The following is a 21,296-nucleotide window of genomic DNA, read 5'->3' on the forward strand; positions in this document are numbered from 1 at the left end:
TGAATTCAACAATGAACCTTATTGCTTATCCTTGAGAGAATACCACTTAGAATTTTTTCATTACCTAAAGCATTTTTATTCTTCTCCTCTTCAACTATAGGCTCTCAGGATGGCTTAATCATTCTTAAGGTTACTGCCTAAATATATATTTAAAAAAAAGATTTTTAAGAGAAAAAAAGTGGGGCAGAAGGATCCCGAATCATATGGTGAAAGCCACAGAAAGGGAAGATGGCATTCCTTATTGCTATTTTTTTAAAAATAATTTCTTTTTCCAAGGGGCATTTATAGTGGACAGAATACAGTAGTCTTTAACTTATAACCACAATTGGGACTAGAATTTCTGTTACTAAGCAAAGTGGTTGTTAAATGAGTCACATTCAATTTTATGACTTTTTTGCCACAGTTGTTAAGCAAATCACTGTAGTTGTTAAGTGAATTGTGCAGTTATTAAGCAAATCTGGCTTCCCCATTGACTTTGCCTACCAGAAGCTGGCCAGGAAGATCACAAACAGCAGTCACATGACCCTGGGCCATTGCAGCTGATATAAATACATGGCCAGTTGCCAAGAGCTGAATTTTAATCATGTGACTAAGGAAGCTGCAAAAATCATAAGCACCACTGTAATTTTGGATGTTCAGTGAATGGTTGTAAGTTAAGGACAACTTGTATTTTCTTATTAAACCCATTCCTCAAGTTTTGTGTCTATGTATGACTTTCAAGAACCCTTTGACTGTCCTATGAGAATAGCACAGCTAAGGGATTTTGGCATTGTCTGAACCAAGGTCTTATGCAATGAGGTTTAAGTCAGCAGAGTTTTATTTCTTGACAAATTAAGTGCTATGCTGTATTGAAAGTAGAACTTTTGTACCTGGTGGTGGAGAGGTTTGTACAAGTCCATTAAATAATGCATTTGAATTTGCACTGAAAGCCAAACTACTATAGGTTATTCTCCTTTTTCTCCATTTTTGGCAGCCATGAGCCATCTCAATGGTCAAAAGCTTCACGGGAAGCCCATCCGCATAACTCTGTCAAAACATCAGACAGTGCAGTTGCCCCGTGAAGGACAGGAAGACCAAGGGCTGACCAAGGATTATGGCAACTCCCCTCTTCATCGCTTTAAGAAACCGGGTTCCAAGAACTTTCAAAACATCTTTCCCCCTTCTGCCACTCTTCACCTCTCCAATATTCCGTAAGTAGTCTACTTGTGTTCAAGTAGTGCCGTCCTAAGGTAACAGTAGTTCGGTTAATTTGCTTGTTTGTTTTCAGGTCTAAGAGCAACTCATACCAGCAATACTCACAGTTAATGTCATGACTTTTATCATATAATACTTTTTTTTAGGGCTTCAAGCATATCAACTTGATAAGTGGATTTCTATCAGCAGAGAAGATCCTACATGTTCTCCATTTATTCAGCTCTCCCTTGTCTGCTCTCCCATTGATCTCAGATATACTGAATCTCAGATGAGATTTTGTGCTCACACAGTGGTGGCTGATAAAGATCAGATCCCTGAGGCCCTGTATTTGGGGCAAGAGCAACAGTTTCAGATGCAATGTATAAGTAATCAGTTCAGTCCCCTAGCAAGGATTATCTAATCTTTCTATGATAGTTTGCTGTTTGAGAGAAAGGTGTCAGCTTCAGAGACAAGGAGAGAAGAAATGGGCCGTTAATACTTCATGTTCTAGCTTTGCCCAGTGCTGTAGCCTTCACACAGATTATTTGGGGGAAATGAGATTCCTTAATTAAAACAGGTTCTTATTAATTTTGAGCATAGTACCTAAATACCTTAAGTAACAAGTAGCCCTGTATTTTTTATTTTTGGGTATCCTTATTATGTGAGTTTGTCATGTACCTCAAATGCAATGTGACTGAAGGGTAATATTGGTTTTTTAAAATTAGAATAAATGCTATGATAAAAATTGAACATACAGTCAGGTCCAGAAATATTGGGACATCGACACAATTCTAACATCTTTGGCTCTATACACCACCACAATGGAGTTGGAACGAAACAAACACAATGTGCGTTAACTGCAGACTGTCAGCTTTAATTTGAGGGTATGTACATCCAACTCAGGTGAACGGTGTAGGACTTACAGCAGTTTGCATATGTGCCTCCCACTTGTTAAGGGACCAAAAGTAATGGGACAGAATAATAATCATAAATCAAACTTTCCCTTCTTAATACTTGGTTGCAAATCCTTTGCAGTCAATCACAGCCTGAAGTATGGAACGCATAGACATCACCAGACGCTGGGTTTCATCCCTGGTGATTCTCTGCCAGGCCTCTACTGCAACTGTCTTCAGTTCCTGCTTGTTCTTGGGGCATTTTCCCTTCAGTTTTGTCTTCAGCAAGTGAAATGCATGCTCAATGGGATTCAGGTCAGGTGATTGACTTGGCCATTGCATAACATTCCACTTCTGTCCCTTCAAAAACTCTTTGGTTGCTTTTGCAGTATGCTTTGGGTCATTGTCCATCTGCACTGTGAAGTGCCGTCCAATGAGTTCTGCAGCATTTGGCTGAATGTGAGCAGATAATATTGCCCAAAACACTTCAGAATTCATCCTGCTGCTTTTGTCAGCAGTCACATCATCAATAAATACAAGAGAACCAGTTCCATTGGCAGCCATACATGCCCACGCCATGACACTACCACCACCATGCTTCACTGATGAGGTGGTATGCTTAGGATCATGAGCAATTCCTTTCCTTCTCCACACTCTTCTCTTCCCATCACTCTGGTACAAGTTGATCTTGGTCTCATCTGTCCATAGGATCTTGTTCCAGAACTGTGAAGGCTTTGTTAGATGTTGTTTGGCAAACTCTAATCTGGCCTTCCTGTTTTTGAAGCTCACCAGTGGTTTACATCTTGTGGTGAACCCTCTGTATTCACTCTGGTGAATACACATACACCTACCTCCTGGAGAGTGTTCTTGATCTGGCCAACTGTTGTGAAAGGTGTTTTCTTCACCAGGGAAAGAATTCTTCGGTCATCCACCACACTTGTTTTCCATGGTCTCCCAGGTCTTTTGGTGTTGCTGAGCTCACCAGTGCATTCCTTCTTTTTGAGAATGTTTCAAACAGTTGTTTTGGCCACGCCTAATGTTCTTGCTATCTCTCTGATGGGTTTGTTTTGTTTCTTCAGCCTAATGATGGCTTGCTTCACTGATAGTGACAGCTCTTTGGATCTCATCTTGAGAGTTGACAGCAACAGATTCCCAATGCAAATAGCACACTTGAAATGAACTCTGGGCCTTTTATCTGCACATTGTAATTGAGGTAATGAGGGAATATCACACACCTGGCCATGGAACAGCTGAGAAGCCAATTGTCCCATTACTTTTGGTCCCTTAACAAGTGGGAGGCACATATACAAACTGCTGTAAGTCCTACACCCGTTCACCTGAGTTGGATGTACATACCCTCAAATTAAAGCTGACAGTCTGCAGTTAACGGACATTGTGTTTGTTTGTTTCATTCCAATTCCATTGTGGTGGTGTATAGAGCCAAAGATGTTAGAATTGTGTCGATGTCCCAATATTTCTGGACCTGACTGTATAAAATTGTGTTAAAGAAGAACAAAAATTTGTACAAATTTAAGACCGGGCCAATATTCTGTTCAGAAAAGATGTTTAATATGTGTGTTTGTGTGTTTAAAAAGTAAAAAAAAAACTTTACAAAAAAAATGCAATGTGACAAGTTCAGGATAGCTCAGAAATTAATGGCCTCCATGATGTCTGTGAGCTTGTCCCACTTGGAACAGGCTTACCACATCCAGGTGATCGCACTCTGAATTTGCCTTGGAGCAGTTGGTATATGTCCGGAAGGTGGAAGATACCTCCTCCTTGGTCATGATAACTGGTAAATTGCCTTGTTTGTATGTAGCTTGCTGATATCATTGGTCTATATCAGAGTGGGAAAATTAATTGGATGCCTTTTTCTGTTAATGACTGATGATTCTATAAATCATAGAATTGTGATTAGAAATAAATGATGTTGGAATGATACTTGTTGATGTTTGCAGAAATGAAGCAAGGATTCCACATTGGGGGGGGGGGGAGAATCTGAAATCCCAGTCTCCCATTGTTCAATTTGTGCCCAATTGTTCCTCCTGCTCCAGGCCTTCAATAATAGAAGACGATCTCAAGCTGCTCTTCTCAAGCAACGGTGGGATGGTGAAAGGCTTCAAATTCTTCCAGTAAGTGGCCTTAGTTTCCCTGGAGAAGGGAGGAGGACAGTCAGTGGTTTCCTTGAATGCTTTTCTGCTTCATGCTTGAGGATTGCCTGTTCCTCTGAAGGTTTCTGTTTGCTACGTGGGAACGTCTAGCTTTCTATAGGCAATAGGTGGAGCAGTCTTTCTTAAACTGGGGGCACTTTGGGTATATCCTGTGAATAATTGCTCATTTGTGAGTTGAGGATACAGTTTGTTATTATTTATTAATTCCATTTGTATGCCTCCCCTCTCCGAAGACTCAGTTTGGGGCTGCTGCCACCACCAAAATGTTTGTGCCAAACAACAGAGTCCCCCCCCCCCCCTTTCTCCCTCCCTTCCTCAAAATCGCAGCCTTTTATCTTTTTTGGTCGGAATAATATTCAAGGCTGAGAAAGGGAGTAATTAGGTCAAACAATTCAAGAATGACTGGTTCTATATAAATTAGTACAGGTAGTCCTCAACTTACAACTGTTTAACATTGGTTCTAAGTTACAACCGCTTTGGTCTCACCTATGGTCATGTAATTGCAATTTGGGCACTTGGCAGTTGGCTCACATTTATAACCAGTTGCAGCATCCTGCAGTCACGTGATTGCAATTCGCAACAATTTGGCAAATTTTCAGTTTAAAAAAAAGCCCATTGGGGAAGCCCATTGTACTTGCTTAATGACCATAGTGATTTCCTTAAATGACTGCTGTAAAAATTGTCACAAAATCAGGTCTGACTCAACTTATGACTGCAAGGAGTTACAACAGAAATTCCAATCCCAATTATGGCCATAGGTCGAGGATTATCTGTTGGATTTTGTATCCGACATTTAGCATTTCTCTAAAGCCTTTGAAAATAAGTGTTAGCTTATTTTTTCATAAAAAATTCTCCATGAAATCACCTCGCATCGGAATGTAAGGGATTACTATCCATGACAGTTGGCTGATGCTAGACTCTAATGTTTGAAATGAACTTAATTTTGTCTAGGACACATTTGCTTGTTCCTCTGACCGAAGTTGTTTTTGGCAGGAGAGACCGCAAGATGGCTCTCATCCAGATGGGAACCGTGGAAGAAGCCATTCAGTCACTCATCGACCTCCATAACCACGACCTTGGTGAGAACCACCACTTGCGTGTCTCCTTTTCAAAATCCACAATTTAAGTGCTTTGGGAAAGCATGCAGCAAGATGGACCTGACTGAAAAAACAAATCACCACTCTTCTTAATAGGCTCAGCCTTGCATTTTTTTTTCAACGGCTGGACCACCAGCATGGGGTGGGACAACTTCCATCATTCCAGAAACAAAAAGAAGCCACTTTATAAGAGAGAGAGAGAATGCAACTGAAGTGACCTTAAACAGATTTTATTTTTTTAAGGAAGAAAACAGTTTACTGTTTTTTTAAAAAAACAAAACAAAACAATGAGTAAATCTTAATTCACATTGCTATAATCTTTCTTGCAGAGAATGAGATAACAATCTTTGACCAGGAAAAAAAAATCAGAAGCTTAAACGTTTACATTCTTTTTTGGAAGCCTCTCTGGGAGTCTTTTACCTTTTCTCCCATACTTAAAACAAAAGAGTCCCTCCCCTCCCCCAAACAGCTTATCAACTTCACAGTGATGCCTTTATCCATGAGCTCTGGAAGAGACCCCCAAACTGTGCAGTTAGCTTTAGCATCTTTTTTTATTATTCCCCAAACACAGATGCCTTGGGAAGGGGAGAGGGATGCCTTTTTCCTCAGCCTTTCATTGATTATCCTCTGGTGCCTTAGACATTTTTTTTACCTGAGGTAGAAGGAACAGTAGATAACTGGGAAGTTGAAGGTTACTGTCTTCCACAGAGGAGGAGACAAGACAGATACCTTTCTCAGTTAAGCAATCTAGACATTTCTGCCTAAAATGTCTTTAACTTGCAGATTGTGTTAATTTCCATGCCCACAATGTTTCTCATGGTGAAGGCTGATTAAAAATAAATCCTTCATTTCTAGTCTATTGAAGCTCAGATTGATGGGGGGATGGAGGAAGAGGGAAGTTTCCTTATCCTGCTCGTCAACATTTCATTGTCTGCAATAAGTTTCATCAAGTTCTGTTTGATACAAGTAGTCCCAGACTTCATAAATTGAAATCCAAGAACAGATCTGTTTGGAGTATCAAACTCCATGAACTTGAGTTTGAGATTAATATATTTTGGGCTCTTAAAGGATTAAGATGCCGTTTAAACCCCACTCCTAGATTCACCCCTTACAGCAAGACCTCTCATAGTAATAGCTTCAACTTCTTGTTTTAATTCCTTTTATTATAATTTTTTTTACATACGATCTGTTTTTGCCTAGCAATACTTTCCAGTTGACCAAATATTCTAATTAATTCATATATAAAAAGGCAATAGTATATTTTCTTTTATAGATAAGATGGTATGAATATATCTGACTTGCTTTTCTATTACCCTTGTATCCTGTACTCTTGTATTTTTGTTTGTAAGCTGGAAAACTAGTGCAGGAATTTAGTTTATCAAGGTGATTTCATGGCTGAAAATTAATGTTATACTTTGAACAATATTTAAAGTAGTGACCGCCACTCGTTTTGAAAAAAGAGATCCACGTTTAAAGGGTCATTTTAGTTTAATAACCATGCTTTTATTTAAAGAATATAAACTTAACATCTTTTTCAGAGTAGCACCTAAAATGCCATCCTTAGTGGCCTCCAACTTTTCCATGCTGATCTACCTTCTTTGTATTCCAGTGTTGCCTTACATTGCGTTCCAACTCATGTAAGATTTTTAAAGATAAACCAGAATCTTATACTTAATATCAGGGTTACTTACTCAAATTGTGGACCAAAGTTATTTTTTTTCAATGTATGTGATGTTGTCTCAAGTCACTGTGTTCCCTGCTGTTTCACATGAGCTGTTGATGTGCTTTTGTCATTGCTTTTGGGAAAGTCTTAACTTTAAAAAAAAAATCCTCCCCAAAATTATGGGGAACCGAACTATGCTGGAGGAATGTGTGATATTTTGAGTAAGGTTCTGCTTGGATTGCCAGCATATAATACAGATTTGAGCTATTTAACAACTGTCCTCTTTTGGCCAAACAGTACCATCTCAGAAAGTTAGAATAACACTATCTGCTAAACAATTCCCCTATTAGAGTTTCTCATCACAAATATTGATTCACACAATAAGAGGGTGCTAACTTTGGGGTAAAGGGTAGCATGGCAGAACTTGGAGAGGTGTCTGACCACATGCACAGGGCAGCTCCATTCCAAACCTCTGCAGCCACAGATAAAGATAGCCAGAGGCTGGCCCAGAGCAAGAAGTTTGCCACTAAGATGTCTTTATGCAGTGCTGTTGGAGAATATTATGTCTGTGTAAAAAGTTGAATGTGTTCTTGGCCAACTTGCCCCAATTAAGCCATAGTTTCAAATCAGTTGTTGGGAATGGAAAGTAAAAGCCTCTATTTCCCTCTGCAGTAGTGGGCCAGCAGGCAAGATTGGCAGTAGCCATTCTTGGAGGATTTAGAGAGCCTTGCAGGCAGTGGAGGAATAGAGTCTTTCCTGTGTACCTAACTCCATTCTAAATGCCCAGAACAAGGATGAGGGGCATTAGAAGGGGGGGGGGACAGAAAATAGTTTCCCAGTGGCTGCAAGCTCACAGCCAATACTTTTTGACATTCACCAGAACAATATTAAAAATTAAAGGGACAAGTGCTAAAGATCCTTTCGGATTTAGGCCTTCACAATGATTCAGCCACCAGTGGCACTCAGAAGTAACACTAGATCCTAGCAGAACCTTGGTTAGAATTGTCTGAACTTTAACTTTCTAAGTGTTCCATAAGCCTCTCTTGTCCTCAGAACGCAGGCTCCTTGCTGACCTCTTCGATCACTTGAACCAGTTGGCAAGACATTAAGATTTTTCTTTGTGTGTTTTTCCAAGAAGCACACAAATCTTATTGTAGTTAATTGGGAAGAGGGGCTTCATCTTTTTTCCTCCCTGATCCTGTGTTTTTTTTTTTTTTGGTTTTTTTTTGCATGTAAATGTGAGTAATGAGAAAAAAAAGGTGTAAATATTTATAATTTTTTATACCTGTTGTAAGACATGAGGGGATGGCAGAACTCGAGTTTTTACAGCAAAACAAATGTATTGTATATTTTGATAACCAACTATTAAAGGTTCAGTATTGGGGTTGGGATGGGAGGGCTACCAAACACACCACAAATTTGATTGCCTGGCTTAAAAAATGTAATGCAAAAAAAAAAATTGAAATTAAAAGTATTTTATAACAAAACGTAGTACCCTTTTCTGTAGTGTTTAGCTATTTGCTTGTTTGGATTGTAGAAAGCAGTCAATGGCCTATCTGTACTACTTTTTATTTTGGCTTTCAATAAATGTCTTCTGTATTCTTTGCTTCTGTTTTTTTCCTACCTATATTATTGTGCTATTTTTGTTTTGGCTTAACACCCCTTCCTCCTGTAATGTGACTCTAGCTGCCTCCCATTTTATGCAATCTTTTTTCTCCCACATGGTATGCATTGTCTACATCTAGTGATGTAGGGATCTGTACTCTTAACACGTAGATCCTCCTTTGGAGTATGAAAAAAAAAATGCCAATAAGATGATTTGAACTAAGCCTCTCTAACAAATATGGTTTTGCGACCTGTAGCAAGCTATATTATGTCCCTTCCAATGATGATGTGTACTGGTAGTCCTCAACTTACAACCTGTCACTTAGGACCTCCTGAAAGGTACTTACTGCCCAGTTTCTGTGTTCCAACACAAACCCGTCACATGACTGCATTTTGGGTGCTTGGCAACCAGCCTGCATTTATAGCTGTTTGCGATGCCCCACATCATGTGACTGCAGTATGGCTTTCTGGTTTGGAAGCTGGTGTTTACTTCCACTTGGCAAAATAGGATCATAAAATCAGGTTCTGTCCTGTGGTAACCAATTTTATGACCATCATAACTTAACTGAAATTGCAGGGTCAATTATGGTTAGTCAAGGACTGCCTGCATGAGCTCTTTTAGACCCAAATCTCCTCACTGAATTTCTTACACTCTAACTTGATTTATGAAATGACATCATCCTATTAAAAATGCAGCTTCCTCTGTGTATTCTTAAGGTGGAATTTTGTCTACACATGTCTTGGCTTCTGAATATGTGTGCGGAATTTGACACAAGCCTGCTCAGATGGGAAGGCCGTCTGGGTTTTAGTGGGAAAATTGACCAGTTGCCCAGCACAGTAACAGAGAAAAAGAACGACATTTCTAGAAGAGTTGGGGGTGGGGAACAATCCCATTGCATTTACTGCTGCTGCCTGGTATAAATCTTTCAAATTCCTTCAGACTGAGCCTCATTTCTCATTCTAGTCTGAACAGAATAAGATTAAAGTTTAATAATCTGCCCTTTTAGTTTTGATTATTTTCTGGTGTACCTTTTTTAATTGAGAAACTTAATGGAGAAATTGAAGGTGCGGGGTACTCTATAATACGCCTAATCCTGATGACTTTTTATGGTATTTGGGGTTTTGCTGGAAAATAAATGCCACAAGATAAATTCGCTAGAAAATAAATTTTGTTAACACAAAAAAAATGTTTTTATTTTTATAATGTACACTGAAGATGGCATTTAATTTCATTGTACCATGTGCAGTGACAATAAACTAAACTATGTAGGTAATATTTACCAAAATTAGGAAACCCAGTAGAAAAGAAAGCTTCAGAAGATACTAAAGATATTTGTCTGAAAAGTCCTACTACATTGTCACTCATACATTTGCAGTTCTATCCAAAAATGTAGGCACCCCTGGTCAAACCACACATTTTTTAAAAATACACCGTTTTCAACTTGTTGATACAAATTGGATTCACCATTCACCAATAGTGTGGGCTTGCAGAATTGAGGTCAGCCGAACCTCAGGTGGCACAAGAGAGCAGGCGTAGCTACAGAAAAGGTGTATTATCTGACAATCCCATTCTTCCCTACCTATGGTAGCATCTTCCAGGTGTGTTTGGTTACTTCTAAGACACGGATTGGCATTCTGGGAACGACGGTCCCAAAGCATCTCAAGGGACATCAAAATAAGGAAGACTTTAAATAAATTAAAAGCTCCACTTGGGCCATTATCAACACTGATCAGTGGCTTTGTTCCTGTTTCTGCCTGGCTGCTAATAACTAAATGTTACATGCCAGCTAAAATTTAAGCAAGAGGCTCTTCTGGTATGGTGGCTCTTGCCCTTGCTGTTCAGATTACCATGCATACTGATGAGCTGTTAATTATTGGCTATTTATAGGATTCTATTCAAGTTTATTATAGGAAACAAGCATCTTTATATTAAATAGTGGAAAGGGACAAATGGGATGGCTGTTTTCCGTTCTTGACTCCTCTCTTTCCACAAGCTGAACTCCAAATGTACCTTATTTGGCAATAATTTGAATGGTCTGTTCTAGAAATTCTATTAAATGGGAGGGTGTTGTTTATATTTTGATGGTCTCCTGCTTTGTTTTGTCATGCACAGGTTATGTTTCCCTTAACATGATCCAAGATCTGCAGCCTTTTCATAATCATTGTTTTTTTCTTCCTGTGCCATTTATTAACCCATTAAGTCTTACATGGCTATTTTCTGTTAATTTAAACAACAGGTTGCATTGCTTTAGTTTTAAAATAATTGAATTAAGGTTACCAATCTGTGAAAAACACAGGCTCTTTATTTTCAGGTGATTTAGTATGCATTCATCCTCTTTCAGTGTTGACTGAGCTGCATCCAGACCTTTTCAGAGTTTTATCTAGAGGTTTGACTTTTCTCCCTGCTACATATCAACAACCCGAGACAAATGTTCCGTTGTAGAATTGGGAGTTTTCCTCCTCCCCGCCCCCTGCACTGCACCTTTTACCAAACACTGATCAGGTTTGCAGTTGTAAAATGGCTTGACTTTTTCAGGCCTTGAAAATAGCTGGAAAACAACTCCCCTTCGGAGGAGTAGGCATTTAATGTGATTTTTTTTTCCCCTACCAGAATGGACCACCAAAAAAAACCTTTTCCCTTGGGAAAATGCGTAGCATGTCTGGCTATTATCGACAGCGGTGGGAAGTGATGCCCAGAACTGGGGGTGGTGGGGGAGCTGTTGCTATGGTGACAGCAAGGTCAGTAAGGGAGCCAGGGCAGCCCCATAAATCATCCGAATGAGCTGTGACCTGAGACAGTGTCCCCCATGGAACAAACCCTTCTATTTCCCTCTCCCTCCCTCAGGAGTCCTCAACAGGTGGCATCCATCACACTCTTGAGCAAAAGAGGAACATCAAGTTTCACAATTGGTTTGTTTTTGACCTGTAGGCAGCCCAGCTGCTTCCCCTATTTGGCTTAACTTTTTTTTTTCCTAGCTTTTCCATGACAACCTGATCCCTCCACCCAGCCTCTCTGGATTCCCACACTGAGCGGTTCCAGGGACGCCCCCTCCCCAATCTCCCTGGGCATGTTTTGTAACAGATGAGGCCCCCTTCGCTGACTCTGTCCCTGCCCGCTGAACTGGCTCATCTTGGATAAATAGAGCAATTATGGCTTTGTCAAATTCTTTTACATCTCGGCAGGGTGGGGGGTTGGCGATGTCGCGTTTCTTTGCAGAAAGTTCCTCTTGCAGAATATCCAGGAAAAGAAAAATGTCTTCGCAAATTAATAAGCAAGGCACAGTGGCCTTTTGTGCACTAAAAGGTGTCACATTCCGGAAAAGGATTATGCGGTTGTCCTTTGGGTGTCTTTGAAATGAAAGGGGATTCGCCTCCCTGCATATTTTATGCTTCCCTCTGCCTCTTCCTGCCAGAATATTTTTGTGATCTACTTTAGCACGTTAGATTTTGAAGCTTTCTGCTTCAATTGGAGGAGGGCTAAGTTCTCTCGTGTTGCAGAGGGTGGACATCCGATAGAGGAAGCCATCGCAGGCCTACTTGTCCTCTTCTAATATGACACCATGTTTGAAATGAGCACGAAGTCCCTTCAAAGACAGGTATGGCTTGCAGAGTTTGATTAGATGATACATCTAATTCTTAGGGCACATAGAAAAATGAATGCTGGCCAAAAGATGTCACACGAACTGTACTGTAGTTCACTATGAGTGGTAGTACTGTAGGAGATGACCAGACTCAGACAGAGGGAGGGGTAAAACGCATCATCAGTCATGAGTGCACACCTACAAGAGATCTAGGATTCCTTTATATCTTATATAACTCCCGCTAATTTCCCTTGATAGTAAAATAGTTCAGATTATTGTAGAGATCTTAAGATTGCAATAAAACTTTATACTCATTTGAACTCTCTGAATTTCCTGATTTCCCCGGCACTTGACAAGTGCCTTATGATAGGATGTGTGGGTTCCCCAGACGTGCTATAGATGTCATAAGAGGGGTGAAATCTACTTACCTTACCTACCGGTTCGGAAGTGTGCACACGCGCCATCATCACATTCAATTTTTGACCCTCTGCACATGCGCAAAGCGTTCTGCGCATGCGCAGAGGGTCAAAAGACGGGTTACTTCCTGGTTAAAACCAGGAAGTAATGACATCCCGGTGGGTGGGTGGAGCCTCGCGCTGCCTCCGCTACCAGTTTACCGAACCATGCACCGCTGCTGCTACCGGTTTGCGCGAGCCAGACAGGACCAGCAGGATTTCACCACTGGAATAACCTGTCCAGAAGATCCCACTTTTCCTCATTTGAAAGAGGTTTTGAAAGAAGAGGGAAAAAAATGTTCCACAAAAGAGCTATGCTACAAATTGGCCATTACGTCTTTTTGCATCATGTTTATCTCTTGCCCATTCTAAAGAGTTGAGTCTTTAAGATTGTCGTTTAAATTTCTCCCAAGAGAAATGTAAGTAAAATATGAATAACTTGGGGGGGGGGGGGAACTGAAGCAGAGTAATTCTGCCTTATCTCTAGAGCTTCTTTCTTCTTGCTTCTGGTTCCCTGTTTTTAGCTTGCTTCTGTTTGCCATTCTCCACCAACCGTTCAAATTAAAATGTTTCCTTGCCCTCAGAGAAGCTGGACCAAATTCTACCCCCCCCCCCCATGCTGTCTCACTCACCAATCCATGATGTCCCTTGTCTCAAGTGCAAGAAAATATAAATACTAATACAGTGCAACAACTGAGTACTTTTTAAAACTTAAAAAAAGAGTGAAAGAGTCTTCAATTCTGGGCTTCTGGTTCAAGATCGTTTCGCTACAATGCTTTCCTTCTAATAAAAGGCAGCCGAGCTTGTTAAGCCATAACATATTCCTGACACAATTGGGTTGGTTGGTGTGTGTGTGTCCAGAGAGATAAGAAGATGCGATTTGATCAGCAAACGGCAGCTTTGCAAACCTTGAAATGGAGACCAGCCTCATGTTGCAAGCCATCTTTTCCCAGCCTGTGCCTCGGTCTGAGAACAGTCAATGCCACGTTCAACGATGGTATAACATTTGCAGGACCTTAAAAAGTATTTAAATTTATCCCGATTGCCAGAAGTGGATGCACTCAGTCATCAGTCACGCCACGAATTGTGTACTATCCTTTTAACTAACCTTGTCTGCGGATATTAATGGCCCAAATGCTATGTGCACTTGAAACTTAAAAGAGATAATTATAGTGCATTCAGTAATGGTTGCTCCTGGCTTAGTACAGATAGTCCTCGGCTTACAACAGTTCATTTCGTGACCAGCATAGTCAATGGGGAGACCAGATTCAGTTAACGATATTAGTAACTGTTAAGTTAGTAACAAGTGAATCTGGCTTCCCCATTGACTTTGCTTATCAGAAGGTCCCAAAAGCAGATCACATGACCCCAGGACACTGCGACTGTCATAAATATGAGCCAATGGCCAACCATCCAAAGTTTGATCACATGACCATGGGGAGGCTGCAACGGCTATACATGTGAAAAACACTCATGTCAGTTGTTTCAGTGTCATTGTAACTTCAAACGGTTGCAAAACGAATAGTAAATTGAGGACTACCTGTATATAAACTCAACCACGATTTAACTTTTGATCTGCCATATGCAATATTGGTGAATATGTAGGCTGGAAGAGGATGTACAGATGGCTTTCACTCTTCATTTTCCAAAGGATCGCTATGACTTCTCGCCTCTAAACAAAACAAGTAACAACAAAATTTTCTGGACTAATATATTTTGTAGTATACAAGTGAATTATCTGGCCTTTGTAGCTTTAAGCTTGAAAATATCCTAATATCGTGAATAATGTAACATTTACATTGGGTTTCTACTGTAAATGTGTACATATGTATTCATGTGTGCACACGCAAACAAACCCAGCTGTGTTTTGTCACAATTAAATGTTTGAAATATCAGACATTTATTAGATGTTGAGGAGAACAATGGAATGCTTCTGATTTAAAGGGAAAAAGATGCTTTGAAATGTGCACACTACACCTGTTTCCAACAGCTTAAATCAAGTACACTTTTCTCACCTCATCCCAGCCTGCTTTATTAGAAGCTCATTCTTAGTTTTGCAGAGATGCACAATCCAACAATACCGACTGCTAATCCAAAATGAGATGTAATAAAGGTAGAAGGGCCCCTGCAGATTTTACTCCACTAGTTGTTGCCAACTATAGTGGGGCGGGGCGCTTCTCCATTTCAAGGCCATTGAGGCAGGACTGTTTGCAAAGACATTTCCACAGTCATGTAGCCAGCATGACATCACAGAGCGCTGTTACCTTCCCACCAAAGTGGTACCTATTTATCTACTTGCATTTGCACGTTTTTTGAACTGTTAGGTTGGCAGGCGCCGGGGTGAGGACGGGAACTCGCCCATTGTGCGGTGCTAGGGTCTCGAACCTGGGCTACCAGCTTTCCAGCCAACAAGCCCAGTGTCTTAACTGCTGAGCCACTGCGCCACCCCAAAACTAAACATACCCTGTCACAAAGTTGTAAAACCAAGAACGAGATAAATGGGGAAGGATGCATTAGTGTAAGAAGAAGTTACACTAATATTCCAGCTACTGGATGCTTAAGAAACAATTGTGCTCTTTAGGGCTGGGCTGGAAGTAGCTTTTGTGGTGTGTGGGTGTGTGTTTAGGGAGAAAGCATTGCCGAGTACATATTTATGTCTCTGCAACTCAATGCAAGCTGGCTGCTTGTTAGTCACTACGGAAACAGGCAAGGGAGGGTTAGAGGGACATATAATTATCCACCAAACTGATGTAACTTAGCTTGTGAGTTGCCCAGTGTACAGGCAGTCCTCAACTTACGACCGTAATGGGGACCAGAATTTCCATTGTTAAGCAGGGCAGTTGTTAAGTAAGCGGTGCCTGATTTTACGACATTTTTGCCATGCTTGTTGATGCAAATTGCTGTAGTTGTTAAGTATATCATTCAGTTGTGAGTGAATCCAGCTTCCTCCATTGACTTTTGCTTGTCTGAAGTCATCTGGGAAGGTTGCAAATAGTGATCACATGACCCTGGGACTCTGCAACCGTCATAAATACATGCCAGTTGTTAAGCTCTTGAATTTTGGTCACATGGCCATGGGGATGCAGCAACAGTCATAAATGTGAGACCCAGTCTTGGGTCACTTTTTTCAGTGCCATTATGGTTGCTGAATGAATGGAGGTAAGTCAAGGAGTATCTGTATTTGCACACCGATCTACCGGGTGCCCAATGGAAGCACTTACAAGGACCTGATGTGAAACTGTTTTGCCGCAGGTTGTGTCTTTAAACAAGGAGTTTCTTTTTTGACCCAGATCTACCACTGTCCGTATTTTGTTTCTGAAATGATAAGAGACCAGCTGTGTGGAAAATACAGTATTTTAGACAACTCGGTGATAACTCTGTTTAGGTGAATACAAGGGTGTTAACAGAACTCTAGCTTTCATCTATTTGGATATGAGCAATTAATCCCAAGCATTTGCCTTGAGAAATAATTTGACAAGTAATTACGGAATACTTTAAAAGACATTCCCCTTTAGAGACAACAAAATAAGAGACAGGTGGCACTATTTCCGATTCACATTTTATTAAAAGTCATGAGCTCTTGTGAGCTGCAGACCTCAGCATTAGAGACTTGGTGTGAGCTTTTTAATAAAATGTGTTAGTTGGAAAAGATGCTAGTGGCTTCCTGACATTTTTTGTCACCCTACACCAGGGGTTTGCAACCTTAAGCACTCAAAGAGCCATTTGGACCCGTTTCCCACAGAAAAGAAAACACCAGGAGCCACAAAACCCTTCCCGTGCCTGACTATTTCTTGAGTGGCCACAAAACTAGCATATGTAGTTGAATTAAACGTTCTGTTTTCTTCTGAAACTTTTCTTTTTTTGGATTTATCTATGGTTGGCCTACCGGGGGTTGAAAAGGTCAATAAATCACGTGCCGACAGGTGTCGCACATTGGTGGTTATGACACATACTTTGAGTGACAGGGAGCTGCAGCAGAGGGGTGAAAGAGCCACATGCGGCTCCAGAGCCGAAAGTTGCTGACCCCTGCCCTACACCAACACAATTCTCCACACTTGAGGAAGTCTACTTGAAGCATCTCTGTGGGACTTACACGAGGCAGTTTTGCCCAGTGATTAAGGCACCCGGCTAGAAACCAAGGGACTGAGTTCTAGTTCTGCCTTAGGCATGAAAGCCAGCTGGGTGACTTGGGCCTATCACCAGGAGACTTTGAGTTCCAGTCCCACTTTTGCCTTAGGCATGAAAACTGGCTAGGTGGCTTTAGGCCAATCACTAGGGGACTGTGACTTCTAGTCACACCTTAGGCACGTAAGTTGGCTGGGTGACCTTAGGCCCAGTCACTCTCTCTCAGCCCAACCCATCTCACAGGGTTGATGTTTTGGGGAAACTAGGAGGAGAAAGGAGTATTATGTATGTTCACCACCTTGAGTTATTTATAAAAATAAAGACAGGATAAAAATAAATCAAAATTTCTGTGCGATAGGATTTTTCAATTGAGTTATCTTGAGGTAAGAGGGGCAGCTTATAAATTTTATAAATAAATAAGTAATAAATTGGACAGCAAGGTCATCCTGAGGCCTAGGTTGAGCGAGTCCATTGCTTCCAAAGCAGATCTCTGGCCATTGTGTTGGATATTCTTTGTCTCTACCCAAGAATTCATTGTTGTGGCTCCGTTACCTGAGCCTGTGTTATCGGCAGTTGAGGACTCCGAGAGTGAAGGAGAGGAGTTGACAAGGCCTCCCTCTCCAGGACCCTCCTCTCTGGCAATGCCTTCGGTGTCCTCCGAAGGTCAAGAGATAGGCCCGGGGCCAAGCACGTCCACGCAGCCACAGGTGGACAGTAATGAGGAAGATGAGTCTTGGCTGGATCCTCGGCAGCGTCGCAGAGATAAGCGCGCGCAACAGAAGAAGAGGCGTGCCAGGGATTAGGCTGAGTCACTGGACCACACCCCACAGGGTATAAAAGAGGGTGTGGTGGCCGGTTCAGCTCTGTGACAAGCAAAAAACGGATATCGGACGACCTTCTTTGTATTTACTGGACTTTGTTGATTATTGTGTATTGGCTTTGTTCGAAGGACGAAGGGAGAAACTCCCCCCTCATGAGTAAAGAATACCTGGCAGCCAGCCACTGGGTTGCTGCCAATTCTGATACCGGATAAACTGTTGTCGGCTGAGTTCTTTAACTGTTGCCTGTCTGTGGGGGTGCGTGTGTGAGATGGGGACAGAACATTCATCTCTTTCACCATGATGGTCAATTCTACAAGCTCTCTATAGTAGGGATGATAGAATTCATCACTCAAGTTGTGATGAAGACACTGCAGAACACTGAAAGGGCTTTCCTGTTGCGTCAAAATAGGAACGGCTGCACCAGATCTGCTCCATCTACGGCAGAATTCTTGCAGAATTTGACTGGGTTCATCAGGATGAATGCAAGCCTTTTTCTACAATTAGAACTTTTCCTCCTGATCAGAAGTTTTGGGCACTTTTTCAACTTGAAGTTTGGAAAGAAAAAAAAAAAACAACCTCTGCATTATGCTACCCAAAAAGATCGCTTGGCCTCATTTCCTTACTTGTTTCATTATGGATACCAGAGCCCCCCTGTTTCAAGTCTCAAAGCCTGACATCTCTCATTAAAAACTTCCAGAGACAGAAATAGCAGATGCCAAGATTGGTGGTGGCAGGAATCAGCTGCAGTGTCAGTGCTGACATTGTCTGCCAGATCCAGTGGGACTACATAACATCCTTTCTCTCTTTCCTCCCCCCCCCCCCCCGATAAGGTTTAGTCAGGGGGGTATAACTGCACAGCAGTGCATCCTACAAAGCTCCAGCTAGGTCTTAACGTTTTCACTTCTGTTGATATTTCCAAAGGGGGGAAAAATGTATTCCATCACCATCTGGCAAGTCAAGTAGGCTGCCAAGAAGAAGCCAATAAAGGACTGGTCACAGCAGCAATGAAGCCTGGAGCAAGAAACAGAAAATAAGATGCAGTGGTTTTCAACCTTGGCAACTTTAAGATGGATGGACAGAATTCCTCAGCCAGCATACCATCTTATTTTCTGTTCCTTCTGCTAGGGTTGAGAAACATTACAATAGAGCTGGAGGTTGGTTGATTTGTTCCAGAGTTGGAAGGGAGGTCTTAAGATGTCTTCTAGTGCAACCCTCTGCCCAAGCAGGACATCCTATATCACAGTGATGGCGAACCTTTTCGGCACTGAGTGCCCAAACCCGGAATGCATGTGTGTGCGCATGTGCACGTGGGCATGCCGGAGCCCCAGAAACTCGAAGACCAGCTGCCGGCGCACATGCATGTGCCAGCCATCAGGTCTTCTGCTTTCCGGCATGCCAGCTGGTCTTCGTGTGTGCCAGAGCGTGTTGTGGCCCGTACGCGGCCTGTGCGGCTGGTGGCTGATTCGGACAGCGCGGAGGCTGGTGTGGTGCTGCGCCAGCAGCCTGTGCAACTGGCACTCGAGTCTGACAATGAGGAGGCTGGAGAAGATGTGGTGCCAGAGGTGGGGATTCAGCCAGGGCCTTCAGAACCTCCAGAAGCTCCCATAAGTGAAGAGGACGAAGAGGAGGAGCCTCTTCTCGATGCACGGGTGCTCAGAGCTGCCAAAAGGCAGGAGTGGTTCCTCAGGACTAGGTCTCCTCGAGAGTAAGGCTTGGGGCTAATTGGTCACTCCCTTAGCCTATTTAAGGAGGAACACCAACTGAAGCAATTTGCAGGGATCAACAGTTCACTCTCCTTTGTGCCTTGATCTTAGTTTTCTGCAAATTGCTTCTGGGCTTTCTGCCAACCATAATAAGATTAAGATTATTTATTCTTTGGATTCTTGCAGGCTGTTAAGAAAGTTAATTAACAGCCTTTGTTTGAAAAACTGATTTTATTTTAGTAAACGAAGGTTTGTACAGACTTTGTGTGTGCTGTGTTCTTTGGGGTCCATAGCTGGGGCAGAACAGAGCGCCAGAAACCCGAAGCCCAACCAAAGCTAGACGTGCCAGCCAGCTAGTCTTTGGGTTTCTGGGGCTCTGGCATGCATGAAGATCAGCTGGCCGGTGCGCATATGTGCACTGGAAAACAGAAGAGCAGCTGGCGACAGCACGCATGCCCACAGAGAGGGCTCTGCATGCCACCTCTGGCGCACGTACCATAAGTTCACCATCACGGCTATTGTCAGCCCTGGAGGCCATCTTTTTCTTTGGATCTTCAGGGCTGCCACACTTGGTGGACGGGCATGCTGTGGGAACTGGCAGGAGGGTTGATGGTGACGGGGTGTGATGTATAGCCATAACAACCTTCCTTCCCTGGGAGTTTCAAGTACGTTTGGCGTGCACCTGGAGAGGCGTTGATTGGGAAGCAACTCGAGTTAGGAGGGTGACCTGATTGGACCATGTGATGGACGCGTGGTGCAGGGGAAGGGTCTCTGACCTTCCTTTGGATGGGGAAAACCCAGGAGATTTCAGATTCGGGTTTTCCCAGATGTGCCAATATGACATCTCTAATAAAATGGAACTTTGAGGAAATGCCTACTTCAGAGTCTTATCTGGTTGGGGGTGTTACTTGGAACAGCTATATCATTTCAGGCAAATGGTTGTCCAATCTCTTCTTTAAAACTTCCAGTGTTAGAGCACCAAGAACTTGTGGTGGCAAGTCACTCCACTAATTAATTGTTCTGTCAGGAAATCTTTCCTTAGCTCTAGGTTTGTTCTCACCTTGATGAGCAGGACTATTGTCCTGATCTGACCTGGTATCTACAGGGAGTCCTCGAATTACGACCATCTATTCAGCAACTATTCAAAGTGATGATGGCACTGAAAGGACTTACAACTGCTCCTCAAACTTCCAGCCATTGCCACGCCTGCATTGGCCAGATCCTTCTTAACCCGGGATCAACAGACACTGCCAAATGGGTTCTTTATTCTGCTTTTCAGTGCCCAAGCACACACTTACAACTTTGGAGGGGAATCATAGTTACAAATTTTAATTGAAATAACAGGGTTCCAAACATATTTAAATCATTGACAGCTTTTAGGTACCTGGCTTACAGCTGGCTTTTGTAATATCTTAATACATCCTGGCATGGAGAAACCAAGGACTTGTATTGGTGAAACCCGAAAACACCATGAATTTCTAACTCAACCTTGTTCCCTCATGCTTCCCCTTTCACTAACGAATACCACTATCTAAGCATTCTTACTTCCTCAATGGAAGGCTTATTCCCCCCAAACCCACCCACCAAACCATACGGTTATATGGTTATATATATGCCCTCCTTCTAGATAAACCCTTTGATTCATGCCAACATTCCCTTAAAAGAACCTTTACCTGTCACAGTTGCTACGGAGATAAACTGAATTCCCTCAAGGCATCATCACACAAATGGAAAACGTGAGCAAAATCCACAGGAAGATAGAAGCTGCCATCTTGGATCTTGGTTTGGGTTAACTCTTCTAGTGAGTCTCATGAAAAACAGAAGACCTATATCTGAAAGGGGGTGATTAGGCAAAGAAAACCCCACTGAATCCCACTAGCCCTCCTCCAGTATAGATTAATCCTGCTAAATGTATCTAGATATCTTTCCTCATTCAGTTGTGGTTCTATGATTGCAAGCCACTCTCAAAAGTGGTCTGGGTGAGAAACAATTTCAACATCTCAGTAACA

The 21,296-nt window shown here is 42.1% G+C and overlaps 1 protein-coding gene across 2 annotated transcripts in view; it reads left to right on the plus strand.

Moving 5' to 3' along the window:
- PTBP1 (polypyrimidine tract binding protein 1) overlaps positions 1 to 8,603 on the plus strand; it is a 42,469-nt gene extending 33,866 nt beyond the window's left edge. Inside the window, exons 13-15 of one of the 2 annotated variants that reach the window (XM_070943596.1) lie at positions 974 to 1,190; positions 4,121 to 4,198; positions 5,189 to 8,603. In XM_070943596.1, coding sequence (XP_070799697.1) covers positions 974 to 1,190; positions 4,121 to 4,198; positions 5,189 to 5,363 — 470 coding nt within the window. In that variant the 3' untranslated portion in view covers positions 5,364 to 8,603. The remainder of the gene's footprint in view (positions 1 to 973; positions 1,191 to 4,120; positions 4,199 to 5,188) is intronic. The other variant, XM_070943599.1, reaches the window with a different exon arrangement.
- The last annotated feature ends 12,693 nt before the right edge of the window (positions 8,604 to 21,296 follow it).

The sequence above is a fragment of the Pituophis catenifer genome, unplaced genomic scaffold (genome assembly GCF_029215685.1).
Source record: "Pituophis catenifer annectens isolate HBS135680 unplaced genomic scaffold, rPitCat1.0.hap2 SCAF_1, whole genome shotgun sequence".
Taxonomy (NCBI): domain Eukaryota; kingdom Metazoa; phylum Chordata; class Lepidosauria; order Squamata; family Colubridae; genus Pituophis; species Pituophis catenifer.